Source organism: Cydia pomonella, chromosome 5, assembly GCF_033807575.1.
Source record: "Cydia pomonella isolate Wapato2018A chromosome 5, ilCydPomo1, whole genome shotgun sequence".
Lineage (NCBI taxonomy): Eukaryota > Metazoa > Arthropoda > Insecta > Lepidoptera > Tortricidae > Cydia > Cydia pomonella.
The window spans coordinates 22127735-22146486 of NC_084707.1; the positions used below are offsets into that span (position 1 = coordinate 22127735).

Below are 18752 nucleotides of genomic sequence, written 5' to 3' on the forward strand. Positions count from 1 at the left end.
ATAGTAAAAGTTGTTAAGTATGACCTATAAAGTCGCTGCGCAGAGTATGACTGGTGGTTAAAAGTTCACCCTGTATAAAATTTTTAAGTAAAAAGAAATATGTACCTACTACCTACCTATGATTAAGACGAAAAAAGAGACTAAACGTCGAAGTAAGGTAACATTATTGTGTCTGGTTTTTATAATTTTAATTATAATTTCAGTAATTAAAACCGATACTCTATAAATTCCATTCAATACGTATCGTAACAGTCACCACAGTTTCGACCGGTAAAAGCCAGTTATCGTTACCCATGCGCAAATAAATGAGTGTAGCTTCATTGTTTATTACTCGATCTGTATGTTTTAAGGCTCATTATATTCCTTGATAATGAAGCAATATGTTTTATATTAAACAAAATTTGCAAAATGCTAATATTTACGGAGATTTTTACAAAATAAAAAATAATAATTTTATAAAAAAACTGTTTTTTGTGATTATTTTTTTTCCTATAGGTTTCACGTAAATGTTTGTAGAAAAGGAAATAATCTCCATAATATAAGCTATTATTTGACACCTCGATGATTAAAATCGGTTAAGTGGTTTTCGAGATACACCGCCAAAAAGAATAGGTCCGGCCGCCATCTTTGTGACGTCATTACTATCCCCTCCACCATTTTTCCGCTTTACTACCGCATGTACGGTGATCAGGAGAACTGTCCGAACACATTGATACCGGTTGTGGGTAAGGCCGAGCTGAGTCAATTAAATCTGGCCTCGGAGCGGCTTGGCGACCGTACTATTATGCATCACCTAATGTTTGCAGGCCAATCAATCAGCCTCATCATCATTCCTCACACGTCCCAGTAGTTTGATTCTAATGGCGAACATATCACGAACAATTTAAAAACTTGGGTGTGCCACTATAAGCCATCTCTCTGATTACACGGCGTTGTAAAGGATCTAGAGACCATGAATATATTGGTATGTCTAATAAATGGAATTGCCTCAGCAATGGGAATAAGGCTGGAGCGGCATAAACATGAACTACTAACGACCAAACAACGATAACTACCATGCACCATGGACTACCTCCTGTAAACGAAGCGAAATGAAATTAATGAAACATGCGAAGATTCGCGATTCTCTCGCGTAGTCACTAAGTTGCAACTTGCAAGCCATGCTGCGAAGTTGCTTCCCACAACACTCAATACTATAACAGCACATTATCATCGAATTTTATTTTTATTTACACACAGGCCATGAAAGTGAAAGTATATGCCTTAAACATACTGTAATATTCATTGAAATATAGTGAGATATAACACGAATGTTTTGGGAAAGTCTCGTAGTTAATTTTTCGGTATCGGCATTGGACATTGGAGCACCCATGGTGAGCGAGGCCAGCGCCTTGCGCGAGTCCTAAATGCTCCATCTATAGGGCGAACTGCGATTAGACCCCACCTGTCCGCGATAATTTTAGCATTGTTGCGATGTTCGCGACATAACGGCTGCTAATATTTGTTGTTTGCGTTAGGTCTGCTATAAACTGCGAGCAATCACTGCTGCAACTGTAATCGTTTCTAAATAGCAGGTGGTTTTGGTGTAATGTTCTCATGTTATATTATAAGGCGCAATAGTCCTCACAATAAATGATTATTTCAACTAAGCACCAATTTATAAATGTTTCCTAAAATCATCTAAATATTCATTAGGCTCTCCATCTAGGCTTAGAAATGTATATTTGTATTTCATCTTCATCGTCATTATGTACTCTATTGAATTCTTCGAATGTTTGGAATGAATGGCTAGGAAAACACGTACAAGCACAAGCTTAAACCGTTAGTATCGACTTTACAAATCAGCACGTAAACATCACCATTTCCACCATCAAACATTCGCAGCGCCTGATATCATCGCTTCAGCCCAGGGATATCATTCCAAATTGCTGCGATGTCGCTGACGATGATGAATAAACCAGTGTAAGACCTGTCTCCAATTAGCCACAGTTATGTTGAATCTCAAGGTTCTATTTACACTGGTTGACGTAGTCCGCGCTTTCAATGCCTGATAATCCAAGGTCCAACGGTCGCGAGCGTGCAAATCGCGCGCAACCCACCGCACGCGCGCAACCCGTGTAATCGCTAATCTACGCCCTGATCCATCAACAACCTCACCCTTACCACGTTGGAATAAGAGCTGTAATAGCGAACTAGACTAAGGAATTCAAGGATACAGCGTGGTGCTGTAGGACCATTGGTTACACTAGTTCGACCGTGAAATGCTGGTGAGGCATGGCATTCGTGTAAGTTGAATGACATGATAAAGTTTATAGCAACGATGCCTGGCTTCAGAGTAAAGATATGTATGTGATTTTAATTCAGCGTAGCACAGACTAGGAGGTAATGCTACGCTACGTCCCGTCCTCGCAAGCACCAAGTAATATTTTTTTTCGTGTTCTTCCTCAAACCGTAGAGCTGACGAACTCGTCGTAAAGGGGGAAGGCGTTTGCCCAGCAGTGGAACATAATGGACTCATAATATAACAATCATTCAATCGTCCTCTGTACCACTGTTAATGCCGCGTTTGCCATCTTTATTCTATTTTTTATAAGAACAGTTTGCACTAGACCGTCTGTACCTAATGCATTAATATTGGCTTCAAAGTTTTTCAGTTATCTGTCTTCGTTGATCAAAATCTAGTAACACAAACCGCCCTAAACAAAATAAGATTAATTCTAGTTAACGATTAATTTTATAATATCACTCATTATATTAACGCTTTATGGTTATTTATTACTCACCGATATTAAAGTGCCGTTATAGATTTTATTGTAGAAATTTACCGCAACCTTGGTTACGTGAATGTCATCTGAACCGACGTGCAATCAATCCATTGTAAACATCGCTTGCGAATACCAAGACAGACACGGGGATGATCGCTAAACATTATGTGATCTTTAATTTACCGTATACGTAGTGGTATAACTTGTTTACACGAAATGTTAACTCTTGATGAACTTAATTCTCTCTCAAATGTAGAAGCCATTATAATTATCCTCTAAAGGTCCACAGACCTAATACTAGTACAAATTACCTCCAATGATATTTAAATCATTATTAATGGAGACGCTGTTGTACCAGTATGGTTTCGTTCACTTTTTAAATGAATTCAAATCTCTTTTCTAATTCCATTGGTTCAAATATGACTGCCAATTTTTCTTGTATTATGGGCCGCTGGAGGATATAGGTTGGTGAACTTGACTTCAATACCTACTTTACTGATATAATGATTTAATCAAACAGTACCCTCCTACACGTTGCACTTGTACTAATATGTTCAGAAATTTAATACATAGAAAGAACAAGTTGCAATTACCATCTCATCATATAAAAACGAGATGGCAGACTTGCATAAACGAGTTTAACACTTACAATCCGCATCCGAATTGTACACGCGGGCCTGATATTCAAATTGAGTTGCACTGTTGTGTTAAGTTATTTTTTACACCTCGTTCGCTTAGCTAGTTCTGCTACTTAATGTGCCAAGACACAACGGATAGGTCGAGTAGTCTTAATTAATTAATTAATTACGGTCAATTTTTAAACACTTCATAAAGCAATATTTGTTCACTCCAGCTGAACAGCGAATACAATTCTCTTGACAAAGTCAAACTTCTAAGCACAAGAATAAGTAATCGGAGCGGCGTAACCGCCGTAGCAGCGCGGGAGCGGTGAACTTCGCGCGTTCGCGCCTGCGCAGCGCTAGCCTTGACCGTCGGCGTAATCTACTTATCAATGCTCATGCACTCTCATCAATGGTATTAAAGGAACTTATAAGAATTAAATAAGAGTATTTACCCGATTTCGAAAGCAACTCTAGTAGTAGCTTTCATTTATAGTATCTTAGTATCTTCTTCAAGAAAACATCACTGTGACCATTCTATTAAGACGAAAGTGGAGGACCCGCTCGAAATCGCCTTTTAAAATAGTTTGCCACAATTTGTTGTATATCAACTACAGCTATGCCCCTACGTTTGATTTTTTTTTTCGATTATTTAACTATTGTAAGAGTTAGGAGCATTAAAAATATGTATTAAATCTGTTTTTCGCTCCTAATTTTGACAATAATCAAATAATCGAAAAAAGTTAAATATGTATATATTTCGTCAGAGAATTGCATGAATAGTTTAAAATAGCAAATCTGTCACAATCTGCTTAAAAACTTCTCCTTGCTTTTCAGATGCCAAGTTAATCAAGACGCAAAACTTGATATGACTACGTGTTCTACCCGGCTCCCACCGGTTTCACACGGCAGGAACTAAAGTAATACATATATTTCTTCATACCACTGATAAAATGCCGGCGCCTCGCAAGTACTAAATACTTCTTGTAAATAGAAAGTAGATGCAATGCAATAAAAAATTACCGACGATAGTTCGACGACGACTTGCATGGCACGCGCTGCTTAATCTTAGCGGGGCATCGGTGCACCGATAGCCGCGAAACGGAAGCCAATTAACCTGTACATCTTGTTACCATTGAAAAAGAGAAATTAAGAGAAATGCCAGCACGACTCGAGCCACTGTAATGCCAAGTACTTACTCCATAAAACTCGACGAGGTTAAACCAACTTGTTCACCAAAACCTACGAATGACAGCAAATTTGGAACAAGGTCAAGAATTGTCTCAGGGGAGTTGGCAACGGACAATGGAACACCATTTGCAACCAGAAACGTGGGAGTGATCTTTGAGAACCATAGACAAAAGTCGAAATATAACAATAGCAACTTCGTGAAAGAACACTTTCAAGATGGAGCTCTGCGCCCACAAATCAGAGTAGAAATTTGGTCAACAACTAGACTAGAGCAAGGAGATAGTGATTCGCATATTCGCAGATACCGAATATGGCAGTCAATTCATCAATTAAATGAATTGGCTAGCCGTGACAAATGCATCGGACATTCGTGCGAACAAATTCGGATGGTGATTAGTCAAGTCAGTTGTGGTGATTCATACAGACGTCGCATGTTTCTGTCACATTAATCACGCCATTGCTGCAACAATCCCGAAAACTTAAAGGCTTTTTGTAATTTAAGTAACTTCTAACCTAGATATACACGTGTTTTCACACATTATAAAATGCCTGAGAACATTATAATTATTTTAAGTGTCATGGCAATGAATAAAACAGAGGAGCAAGTGTTAATTTATGCTCATAAAGCTACCGTAAATTTGAGGTTCGGAAGACGTATATCTTAAATCTAATGAAAATAACTGTTACGTTAATACGTTAATTTATTATACGGCATAACATTATTACGATATTCTCATAAGTTAATGTGATGAAGTATTCCATCATAGAACAATCTAACTGTTGCGAGTACGTCGAACACGGTCCTATTAGTATCTCCCTATCAACTGGTAACGGGGCAAGCCATTACCTTCCACCCATTGGCTACCGAGGGTTCAGATAAATAATAAATACGGTAATCCCAGAGCCGGGAATGAGATCGCATATCGCCGTAACTGAACCTTATCGCTGAAGAAGTAATTTGCCTTATAAGACCGGCCAGCCCTAATGATGCAGCACAACACGGCAAAGCAATTATCCAAGTGGTATCTACAGAACCAGACTAATATTCTGGTTACAAAGATAACTCTTATCTGATTCTTACCTCTTTAATTGAGGATGCTATTTATTTTTCTTGATTATAAATATAAACTTTGAATAATATGTTCATAATGTAATTTATTTCGCAACTTCTTTCGTGGATTTTTATGTTGATTATTGTAATTCTAACTTCTTCTTCTTCTTCCTCGCGTTGTCCCGGCATTTTGCCACGGCTCATGGGAGCCTGGGGTCCGCTTGACAACTAATCCCAAGATTTGGCGTAGGCACTAATTTTACAAAAGCGACTGCCATCTGCCCTTCCAACCCAGAGGTTAAACTAGGCCTTATTGAACTAAACTACTGGGTGAACTAGGATTATTGTAATTCTAACGTGAACATTATACCCACAGCAAAAAATAGCAGTACGCTTAATAATTTGAAAACGCGTAACATTTGTCTAGATTACAATATAGAAGAAATAGACTGACTATTCAAGAATAGGTTTAAACAGTCAATTTTCTCAATTTTAATGTCTATCGGCCCGATTCGAAGAAAGAAATACGATAAGGATAAGTTCTGGTTAAGATACGTTCTAATTTAGATATCGTTTGTACGTCGTATAATTGACAGAAGCAGCTCGATTCGGGCAATCAATGTCACTTTGACATTAGAAATATGTAGATAGATCTTATTGGGATCGCAGCGGGATCGAAATAAACGTCAATTTTGACATGTCGTTTCGTTATCGATCTTTTAAAGATCTTTCCAAGATCTTAAACATATCTTTAATCATTCTTCGAATCGGGCCGTTTGCTGCCGGTTAGACTACAGATGCGTGGACGAATTTTAATATTTACGAAAAGATTAATTTAAGTTTCATAACGATTACCGATACGATAGCCAACTGCCTATGGGAGCATTATGATAATGGATTTGCTTGCTAGTGTTGCTTGATGTTATTGATTTGGTGTGCATTCTGTATATAATTGACGTTGCTAAAATACACTACAGCGGTTTTCGTTTCACAGTTTTTAACAATCAACTAGGTTAACCGACTTTATATATGTTATCGTCGATTAACGATGACGTTTTTTCTTACCTAATAATTACAAAAGCCAACAACGCCATTAAGTCGAGTCTCACAACAACTCGACATGCAACCACGGTATTACAGTAAGCTAAATCCCTAGCCATTTAAAGATCATTTGGGACAACAGTCGTGGGACTTCAGCATAATTGTTGGAAGCGTTAGAAAACAAGTTCAATGCTGTGGAAACAGCAGTTAAATCATTTGGATCAACCGTTACATTGGTTTTGAATACGCCTCGATCGTAAATAATGAGAAAAGGTGGCACAAAGATTGATTTTCTATGCAAGAAAAATTACTGCCTTTGAAGTGCACGAAGTTGCGATGGGTAGGTATGTATATTTATGCGTCCTCAATAAATACAAGTTCTATCTATTTATAGTAACTTCACAGTTTTTAATCGTATTAGTTATGTAAATTTGAAGTTCCTGTCTGATAATTTTGTGAACTTTTATAATATCAGCATATAGGTGGTAGGTGTATAAGCAACTCACTTCCAATTTTCATCCATATTCATTGCAACATCACATTTCTTGAAAGTAATTACTTAATTAAGATGTCAAATTATCAAACCATCAACAAAGTTAATTTGGAACATACTTTTTCTAGATATTAAATACGGAAGCTCTTTTAAATTACAAGCAGATAAGCAGAGATACATGTACAAAGAAAGTGCGCTGTGGAATATGCAAGACGGCCCATGGGACCCTCCCCAGAAATACACCTCACGAAACAATGCGGACGTCCAGTTATCCGCCATTGTTCAACTTCACAACTAATGAGGAATCCAGCCGATTTACATACAAATAATGCGTGTGAACTAATGCATATATGTATTATACGACTTGCGCACTTGCTTATACACGAACACAGAAAACGAATAGACTCGAAACACAATAATCATTCAACGATATTATTTAAAAAAAACAGCAAATTGCGGGAGATCCACAACTCGGACAATATTTACCTAATAATAGGACGTTAAAGCTGACGATGATGATTATGAATTACAGAAAAACTGTCAAAAATCAAATATAGCACATCTTTTAGACACAAATTGAAAGTGAATAATGTTAGTAAATGTTGTTAGTGAGGCCGAGTCAATTATATTACGATTGTCGGTCTAATAAAGACCGGACGCAAAAGCAAACAATGCAGATGCGTTCATTTTACAACACTTAATATCTATTAAACGAAGGTCAAAAGCGGCAACCCGTGAACGATCAGATTTGCGGGGACGCCAAACAAGACAAACAAAACAAGAACTCAGATGAATTTTCCAAAACGCTATTGTTCACGGCGGAAGCAATTCAAATCCGGAAACAGGCACCGGGCGACTGTGACGATATTACCTCATACACCTATATAGTGGATTGAGTTACTCTTTATTATCTCTATAATTTCTACAATTATAATGCGAACATTAGTGACTAATTAACAGTTATTAATATAAACAGACATAAAATTAACACCGATTAGTCCGGATATTGAATCGATGAACTTCCGGAAATAAAATTAGAAATGGTAAATTATAAGCCGGTAAGTATATTATAAATTATTGTCGAAGATTGTAATACAGTGCGAATACTGTACAATAAAGATTAATAGATGGAACTTGACATTAGTCTTAGTAGACAACTAATGATCGTATCAAACGAACATTTGATAGCGGATAGACAGCACAAAAAGCAGCAGGTATTGAGGTCACAATTGTCCTTCTGTTATTGTTATAATGGAAAATCACGTTGTTTCAAATGTTGTCGTTGCTCATGAACTTCCACATTCTGAAACTCGTGACTGCAAAGTTGTCTCAGTTTATTTACGGCGCACGTCAACAATGGCGAGCTTCTATTAATTCAGTAAAAGAGGCTTCTAATCTATGTCACGGCACGCAAACGAGTCAGTAATCGCCGGCTCGTTTGCTTCGTCCGATCATTTCCACACTAAAAGCCCACTTAATGAATAATAACGGTACATTGTCGACATTATTATATGCATTTATGTTGTGGAATTTTCACTGGAACATTTTCAACTTTCCACGACTTAAGCCTAAGAACGCTCTTGTGACATTGCAATTAAAAGTAACACTAACAGCGTGTCTTTAATTGAGGTAAGTTTATTTTTAAAAATGTTCGTTAATTAAAAGCTCGTGTACTCTATCCATAAATTAAACACGATTGGAGTTGAGCTTCAAAAATAATTTATAGAGGATCACGGTTCTCTTCATACCTATTTTATGACGACCGGTTTGGCCTAGTGGGTAGTGACCCTGCCTACGAAGCTGATGGTCCCGGGTTCAAATCCTGGTAAGGGCATTTATTCGTGTGATGAGCATGGATATTTGTTCCTGAGTCATGGGTGTTTTCTATGTATTTAAGTATTTATAAATATTTATATATTACATATATCGTTGTCTAAGTACCCTCAACACAAGCCTTATTGAGCTTACTGTGGGACTTAGTCAATTTGTGTAATAATTTCCTATAATATTTATTTATTATGTCCTATAATAATATTTATTTTACTAATCGGCACACATTATAATCGTAAAGTCGGCGCTTTTTCTTAAATCTTTTACATAGTATATTACCACAGTGCCTAACCATAGTGTAATAAAATCTGGCGTTTTAATAACGATTCTACGAGCATCGCTCTATTTAAAAACTTCCAACCGCATGAGGACGTTAGTTTATCTTGTTCAGTATTGTAACGAACAGAAGCTTTTACTCGTAACTCCGCGATACCGCGCGGTAGTCGATAATAACTTCGCACGTCCATAATCCGAGATAAATAGCGAGCGATCGATTCACTTTCGCCCGATTGATTCTTATCGCAAAAAGTGGCCGCGCGGCCCCTGCTTCCTTCGCCAGGTTCCTGCTCTCCAACAATCCTCCAACTCGCGGACCACGCTTTCCTAAACAACAGAATATAAAAGAACTGGACTTCCAAGTTTGGCCGGTTAGTATTTCATTCACCGCGGACGATGTGATTGAACCCAGATTGCTAATATCCTTGAGAACTGGTTGCGAATGAATAGTGTTACATAAAACAAAACAAAAGTCTCCTATTGCGAGCGCTGCCGGCGGCCGCAGCTACTTGCGATACGGATCTCAACTATTAAAGAGTAATAACCATACGCACATCCTTGCCAGTCCACCATCCTGTGTGCATTAATAAATAAGCGGCAGGTCCTTACAAACAGCAATGTAAATAATTGAAGCGCAATAAAATGTTGACATTTTACACAGCAATAGGCGACAATACATAAGAGAAACAGCGTACATTGACATTATTATAGCTAGACACCAATGTCTATCGAAAATTTAGGATGCCTACGGACCTCCATATCAAAGCGCATGTCACGCCTCCGGCGTATAATTCTCCGGCCACTTGGTTAGAGACTAGTATAATACGAATACCAAATCACCTATTCAGCTGTCGACGATAACTAGGCGGATTTCTCAGCCCAGATCGCCCGAGTCGTACATCTATCACGTTGACGGACGGCGGGCGGGAGCGGTCGGTAACTCACGGATGGTACCGTTGCGGCGTCCCACAAGGTAGCATGCTAGGGCCACTGTCAATTGTAATGGTCAGCGTATTCAATGGAGTCTTAAATTTCGCTAAGGAGATTAGGTTAATATCCACAGCCGGACTTGTGCAGTTGTTTTATATGCAATTGTGTAACGCGTTATGGTCGTTTGTGCGGAGGATATTGACCTTAAAGCCAACGATCTTTTTAGGAAGAGCTTACTAAAACTGTCGAAAGCAAGGCTTGGAATTTATGGCGGCGTGTTGAGGTCCTATATTACACGGGTCGTGTTCACGGATGAGTCCGGGCGCGTGCCCGTAAATCGGTTGCATCCAGCCCCGGTCGCTGACATTGCCCCCCAAATAAAAGTTGAATACTGTTCCGGCTTTATACTGCCACCATTAACATTAATAACTGAATAAAAAAATATTTGCACCCATATACACGTTATCAAAATGATGTAACATTTATTCATTTTATTACCTTGTTTTTGAAATTTTGCCCAAAGCATTTAGCATAGAAAAAAGAATGAGAAAAACCAACCAAGGAATTTCCAGTCTATGAAATTCAATTATTTAATCGCACGCTACTCGTAAAAGTTGTAATCATCCTTCATTCATTAAATGATAATACGATGGGATAAAAACATACAATGTTGCATTAATTGAATGTAACTTGATATCTTTGGCTCGTAAGGTGCAAAAGTTATAATTATACCAGTTAATTGGACAAATTGCATTCCAAGCACATCGGGGGGTGTGCTGCGTTCCACTGAATTAGCTGCAAGTGATACAACTAGTATTCGCAATGCTATTACATGCTTACAACTTGTTGGTCTAAAGGTAGTATGAAGACGGCAGTTAAAAACATTCTTCTAGACTTTTTCCACACGTTGTGTTTACTTTGTACAGCTGTCTCAAAACTGGTCTTGTACAATGTTTGTAAACATCTTTTCAATTTGTAATGGGGATCTTGGAACGTTTTTATTGGCATTTGATGAAAGCCTTGAACTGCCGCTAAAGAAGTGGATATGTTGGACCGCTATGATCAAAACTGGATTTGGCAGATGCATCTAAGAAATTCATCAGAATGACACGCGCCGATAATAAATTACTATATAATTAACTGTAGTAAGTCCATCAGACACTTTAAACAGTTTTTCCGTAATGCTCAATATGCTCATGTGTGTTGTGTGCTGGACATTTTTACCAAAAAAGAGATAAGAATATAGATTCTTTCAAATGCAATTTAATTTCGTAATTTCAGTGCAAGTCGGATGCCGTGAAGATTGAAAATGACGTGGTTCCAAATATGTTTGGTATTATCAAGTATGCATTACCATGTTGCATGTCAGCATTGTCGCTGGAGGCGTGCTCCCATTCATGCGTGGCGGTGTTGCGACACGACGGGCTTATTAGCGGCATTAGTCCACAATGGTTCAATGCTAGTTTTCGGCCGAGGCTGTGTAATAATCAGCCTAATTCTATTGTGGTTGGACTAAAGAAGTTCATTTTCAACGAGTATTACATTTTGTCAGGTAATACTTCAACATCCAAAAATAATGATGACTTCTCCATTAAAATAATTGCCTTTTGCAATGTGATCCATTAATGCTGTTGTTAAATACAGATATTAAGAATTAGGTAAATTTAGATACTTGGGTAGTCTTACTATAAAATAATTCATCGTTTCGAAGCATGTATTTCGATATTACTCAAATTATGTTAAAACCTAATCCCGTTATAACGTACAATAATGTCATTAGAGCTTTACGGGCCTTCACTAACAGAACTGACTCGTTAAGTATAGCAAATTCTGAACCAGTAGCAATGTCTTGTTCACAGGCCTGTCACAATATTGTAATATTGTAAACTGAAGTGACGGGTACGGTCAGCTACTGCTGTCGCTGGACATTTCTGCCCTGCTAGCCAATTAGCGGTATCTCAACTGAACATTCAATGCAAACGTGTACCTTAAACTCTTCATATGAAAATTCCATTTTCAATATCATTTGATTTGAGATAACGACATTTAGCTTTGGAGAGCAGATTTAATAACCTGTGACATGTATTGAATGCATATTTTAGCTGCCGTAATGGGATTGTTATGGTAGCCTGAATTATGACAAAGCATAAAATGATTCGGAAACTGCAAGATTGGATGTAGGTTTAAGAATGTAGTAATTGGTTCGAACAAAATTTTAAATATGGTAATTTATCTTACACATATATATAGACCATATAGTACTAATGAAAAAAAAGTTTTTCGATTCTGTAAAGTCTGCAGAAACTAATGTTAAAGTACTGTTCGGATTCAGACTTGGTACAAGCCGGGGTTTGAACCCGGGACGTCCGGATTCCAAGTCGCACGCTCTTACCGCTAGGCCGCCCTTTCATCAAATCTTTAATATTTATTTTAGAAAACGCCCAATTTTCATTTTTATTTTAATTATCCACTATTAATTTATGTGTAGGTATAGGCTAAGGGTTTCGCCTGCTCTTAAACAGAGTCCATAGGCGACCAATTTATTAGGTTCAAAGACGTGCGTATATGTGTAATTTTATATAAGAATCGTATGGTTTCCACTCTGTAAGTTACTAGAGTTTTTCGCAAGTTCCTGTTACTCTCACCTGCTGTTCTGAGGTGACCTCCTCCCGGCTGCTGTCATCTGTAACAAACAGAGGTCGTTAGTGATCGTCGATCTGCTAAGGTGCAACTAGACCGTGATTCAATCATCTGCTTTTGCCTTTCGTCTAATTCAGTGCGCTCCGGTACACAGTTTTAAAACAGTAATTATCTTTAGCCAAACGGAGTTATATTTAGAATTTTTGTTTACAAGAATAGTTGTCGACGTTAAACAGTTATAAACAAGGTTATTTTTTAATTCAATACAGATTTTAACTTCCCGACTCGGTGTGTTTTGTGTGTTCCTTACGAACTTTCAAGATATAGAATAGAATAGAATAGAATAGAATATTTTTTATTCGTAGACACAAACAAGACACATTAAATTACATTATTCATTAAATTACATTATTATTATTATTATATGATGTTCAAGTGAACAATAACACCACAGAAAATGACGCAGTTACCCGCGAATCATACAAGTGCTAGTCACGATAAAACATGAGGCATTACACATTTATTTAATTATCATAACGTTGCTATAACTGTTGTGTAGAACTGTCTTAGGTCAGGTGAGTTGGGGTAAGATGTAATGGATTTTTGATGCGATGAGCGGGGTTATATTTTATATTGAAACCGTCGGTAAACAAAATACGACAACATCTAAATGCAACAATGTTTCCAGCAATAAAAATATCTCATATTACCCCAACGCACCTTAAGTACTTTTTTAAAGTACTATTTTAGCACTAAGATCTTTACGCCACGCCATAGCTACTGTAAAAAAAGCTTGTATACTGTTCCATATCTTCTAACTGCGCTGCAGGTTACGCCACAGTCTAATAACTGCGATTCCACGTAACTCCACCGGCAGAGTTCGAGGTCGACGACCCACCCCTTTTTACACTACACCTGTGATTTGGGCGAATCCACTCACTACAATCTTAACATCCCTTTCCCGTCGCTTTGGAAAATGAACCGTAAGCTATGTGTATCAAGGACGCTTTTCTAATGCGGTAGACTTAAGAGAGGTGCATGTGGAATTTCGTACCGCGTGTCTAAGTGGGTGCTCCGTTTTGCGCTAATGGAGTGACGTCACAAAGCTGTGTGTCTTTAGGTGTCTAAAGGATTTGCGAAGTGTCTACTGCAAGCGTCTAGGACACTTGTACAGTTGGCAGCAAAAGAAATTGAGATCTAAGGCTGCTTTTTCACTGAAGCGGGGATGAGGAGATGGGAAGAAACGTGCGGAAATCAGCTAAGAGCATTGGTTGTCTACTCCGCTCAGCTGGATTACAACCAAAGCTAAATATTGGTCGATTGCCGCGCGTCTTCCCTCATCTCCAGGCTCCACTCATCTTCGCCTCAGTACAAAGGCAGTCTAACAAAGGCCTGACCATCCGCATCCCGCAATGATATATTGAGCGATTTGGTAACCATAACTTAATTTGCATAAAGACTGCGTTAGAGTACTCGTATTTTCGACCACGTCGGAGCGCAGACGTGGGTATACGTATGCGACTGTGTGTTTGTGCATACTGCATACAAATTAAGGATCCCAATGATTACCTACATTATAAACTACACGTAGGTTTTACAGCTGTCAGATATTTAACACCAATCTCAACACAATTTTAACTATTTCGTGACATATAATCTGCCAAAGTTTGCGATTCTCTGCCTCCCGTTTAGAACTGGGCAGCCCCTCATTAAGTTCCACACTAATTGACACTTGAGCATTAAAATCCCTAATTTAAGGGAAAAACAGTATGTTTAATATTTAGAACAAGCTGTAATTAAAGGCTTTGAAAAGGGTCGGCACCTAAGGGCGCAATTACGTAAATCATAGCTTTTGACCTTGCCTGAACTTAATAGCTCAAAGCTGACGTCACTAGTTAACGTAACATAAAAGCTAGTCGTAAAAGATATGGAGTGGTAAAACACCGCGGAACGCGTGGTTGCGCGATTGAGCGTTTCAAAATGTTGAATGTCTGGTTCCCCATCTCAAATAAATGGGTTGCCCACATCCTACCATCTACGCTTATCTAGGTGTAGACGAGGTAAATGTGCTGTGATGTCACTTTCGTCGGCCTCACCTCATTCCATCGACCTTTTCCCTGCAGCTCTGCACTGATGATTATTTTTCCTCTTACAACCACCAATATTATTAGGTATCAGATATCACTCTACTGTCCTGGTGCGTTCAAAGATATGTCATGCTTTAGGGGAGGACATTCATCAGCTTCCGCTGTCAATCATCAGTTTTGTTAGACACTGATAATTATGTAAGTATTACTACTGTCTATTTTGTCCTAATACCCTTCTTGTATGTACCACATGACTTTTATCCTCCATTATGACATGCAATGTGGCTGCCAACTATGAAAGGTTTTAATAGATAAATGCCGCATAAATTTCATCTGTCTCTAGTTTTGTTCTATGAGATTTGGTTAAAATCATCCAGGCCAAAAAATAAAAACAAAAGTTCAGGTAAATGCGATTTTGATAGCCCAGATGGTGTAAGTTTTAAGTAAACATCATAATTTTCATACAAGATTGACGTTTAAAAGAACATTTGCACCGTCTGGAGTATCAAAGGCTCTAATAGATTTCAACGACGTAGAACGCGATGCAGCACTGCTCCGTGTGTTTTTTCCTAATTTGGGCATTTCCACGGTACCTGATTATTATCCTCCGTTTTACGAGCTCCGCGCAAGCGCTGGGCTTCATAAAAGCTCGAAAGCTTTCGTAATTGGTTTACATTGCCGGCGAATTAGATGGTACTTAAAGGTGCTTAAGATTAAAAAGAACTTGTTTTGGCATTTAGTTCATTTTTGGCGTGTTGACTTAGACAGTCTTCACACTGACGGCGCAGATTGGTGAGGCGCCTGAGTGATAACAGCTTTAGAAAATAGGGTTGTAGTTGCACTAAGCTGTAGCCATCAGATATATCGGACCGACTGAGGTGCTCAAAAATATCTGAACATGTATGCTTCTAGCGCCTCAACAATAGAGGTGTGTTCAGATAATTGTGGGTACCTTTAGGCGCTCCAATATATCTGATTGCCACTACGCCACTGAAATACATTAGTGCTGTAATTACTGCCATAAGTATATCTATCCCAGACATTATTCATAGGTCACTGCCTAGCACAGCTAAACTGTGGAACTGGTATGAAATGTCGCCCGATACGACTTTCAAGAAAAGAGCGTATTCTCATCTTAAGGCAACGCACTTGCAACCCCTCTGGTGTTGCAGGTGTCCAGACGCGACGGTACTTGCATACCACCAGGCGATTTTTCTGCTCGTTTGCCTGCTATGACATAAAAATACCTCGTTTTAAATACGTTTTTATACAGACGTATAAAATATTCAAGAATTTATTGTTCAGCCTTGAGACAGTAAAGTAGGGCGCTATGAATAAATACCATGGAAATTGACATCGTTGGTACTACATAAAGTGCAGGCCGAACCGAACAATAATGATAATGATTTAGATGGATTCTAAATTGCCCCCTTGCTTTATTTATTTATTTATGTAATCTTTATTGCACATAAGAACACACAGTAGAATAGGCGAACTTAATGCCGTAAGGCATTCTTTACCAGTCAACCTTTCGGCAAAGCAGATAAGTTGTAGGCGGTGCAAAAACATGAGGTATAGATGATACAATTAAGTACATGTACGAACACAATACAATCATAAGAAATACACAAACATAAACATGCATATATATAAATAATGTTGATACAAATACATATACTTACATACACATACATATATATGAAATCAGATGAACTTACAAAGCAGAAACATTAAGATTTATGTTGTATATTTATTCGTTAATATTTCTAAACAAAATAATTAATGATATATATCAGATACTTATACCTAAAAAAAATCTTAAGTTGACAACCTGAAGAATTGAAGATATGCAATAAACGTCCTCATTACGAGGGTCATGCCAAAAGAAATTAGATACTCAAAAGTTACCGACTTTATTCTTTATTACAGCTATCTATTTTTTCGAAGTAGTCACCGTGAACACGTATACACTTTTCCATCCGTCTAAACCACTTAGAAAATACCGATGACCACTCTTCTTTAGATACCTCAGAAATTTCATAATTATACGCAGCCAGGGCATCTTCTTTGTTCTCAAATCGCCTTCCTTTTAATTTTTCTTTAATTTTGGGAAATAAGTAAAAATCGCAAGGGGCTAGGTCGGGGGAATATGGCGGGTGGGGCAAGATAGTCACGTTTTTTGAGCTGAAATAGTCAAGTGTTCTAGCAGAAGTGTGAGGGGCAGCGTTGTCATGGTGCCAGAGCAGGTGCTGAGTTCCCGATTTCGGCCGCTTGTCACACCAAGCTGACAGTACTCTGGGGGCACAAACTGTCACATACCATTCAGAGTTGACTGTCCTTTGATCTTCTAGCACTATCGTAGCAATATGTCCCGTCTTGCAGAAAAATGAGGCAATCATTTGTTTTTGTGTACTTCGGGTTCGGCGACATTTTGTTGGCGTCGGCTCATCTTCAAAACACCATACTGTGGACTGCCGCTTTGTTTCGGGGTCGTAGTTATATAGCCATGTTTCGTCACCTGTAAGTATATCATATACATTTTTTTTCTCGCCAGCGTCGAATTTATCTATCATAAATTTGCACCAATCTACGCGGCGGTCTTTTTGCAAATCGGTGAGTTTGTGCGGCACCCATCTTGAACAACGCTTATGAAGGGCCAGATGATAATGAATTATAGTTTGCAATGCTGCTGATCCAATACCCAGCTCACGCTCGAGCTCTGCATATGTAATTCGTCGGTTCGCACGAACATTTTTTTTCCACAGCCTGTACGTTTTCTTGAGTGACTGCGGTTGGCGGCCGTCCGGTCTTCGCCTCATCTTCAAAGGTCTCTCGTCCCCTTTTAAATTCAGCAAACCAATTAAAAACAGTTGCACGTGAACAAGCAGACTCGCCAAAAGTTGAAACTAAAAGTTCAAAACACTCTTGAGGTTTTAAACCTTTTTTAAAATCATAATAAATCATAACACGAAAATCACGTCGAGTGAGCTCCATTGTTGCGAAAATTTCCCTCCAAAATTACCCAGAAAAAAAATAATTAAAAAAGGAATCCTAACATTTTCCGAGTGTTCCATATTTGAATTTATTAGCAAATAACCTACCTTTACAATGGTGTATAACTGGCCAGTATCGATCAAATGACCATAGAGTATCTAACTTCTTTTGGCATGACCCTCGTATACTGTATATGGCTGATTATACGTATAATAATGGGTACTGCCTAAAATCTAACTTGCACTAACAGTTACAATAACAAAAAAATATGTATCGAAAATTTTACTTTATTTCACGAGCAGGTTGTTTCAAAACTTTTTAGCTCTATTTCAGCCTACTTCGGAATTTAGGCTTGCTTAAATTCCGAAGTGGCCGGCGTACACAAATAGTTCCAACAGCATACCAAACATAGCACGATAATTCATAGCAACTGGGGAATTCGCGTAACAGTGACACAATTTGACCAGTCATAGACCTTATCTCATTGCAGTAAGGTTTACAATAGGTTTACTGTGTTGAGGATAGAACAAATGCCTCGCGCCGCACGGTCCAATGATGCGCTTATCTGCACCAGATGATCGGGCCGGCCAATAAATCTGTGGCTTGCAACATGACAAACATTGCAAGATAATTCCTGCCTACTTGGGCCGTATTCTGACTAGCAGTAAGCAAGACCACATTTCCATCTTCACCACTTAGATGATTGGCATTGGCAGTCCTTAAATGTGCGTTTCTCCAAAAACTTTCTGCCTCGCACAGCTAAACTGTGCAATGATCTCTCGCCTGTGGTATTTTCTGATCGATACGACCTTCAAACCTTCAAGAAAAGACGTA

The 18752-nt window shown here is 38.4% G+C and overlaps 1 protein-coding gene across 4 annotated transcripts in view; it reads right to left on the minus strand.

Annotated features, from left to right (window-relative positions):
- The window catches only part of LOC133518101 (protein spire), a 265504-nt gene that overhangs the window by 177956 nt on the left and 68796 nt on the right, over positions 1-18752 (minus strand). For all 4 annotated transcript variants that reach the window (XM_061851682.1, XM_061851684.1, XM_061851681.1 and 1 more), the window contains exon 2: positions 12843-12880. In XM_061851682.1, the coding sequence (XP_061707666.1) occupies positions 12843-12880 (38 nt within the window). The remainder of the gene's footprint in view (positions 1-12842; positions 12881-18752) is intronic.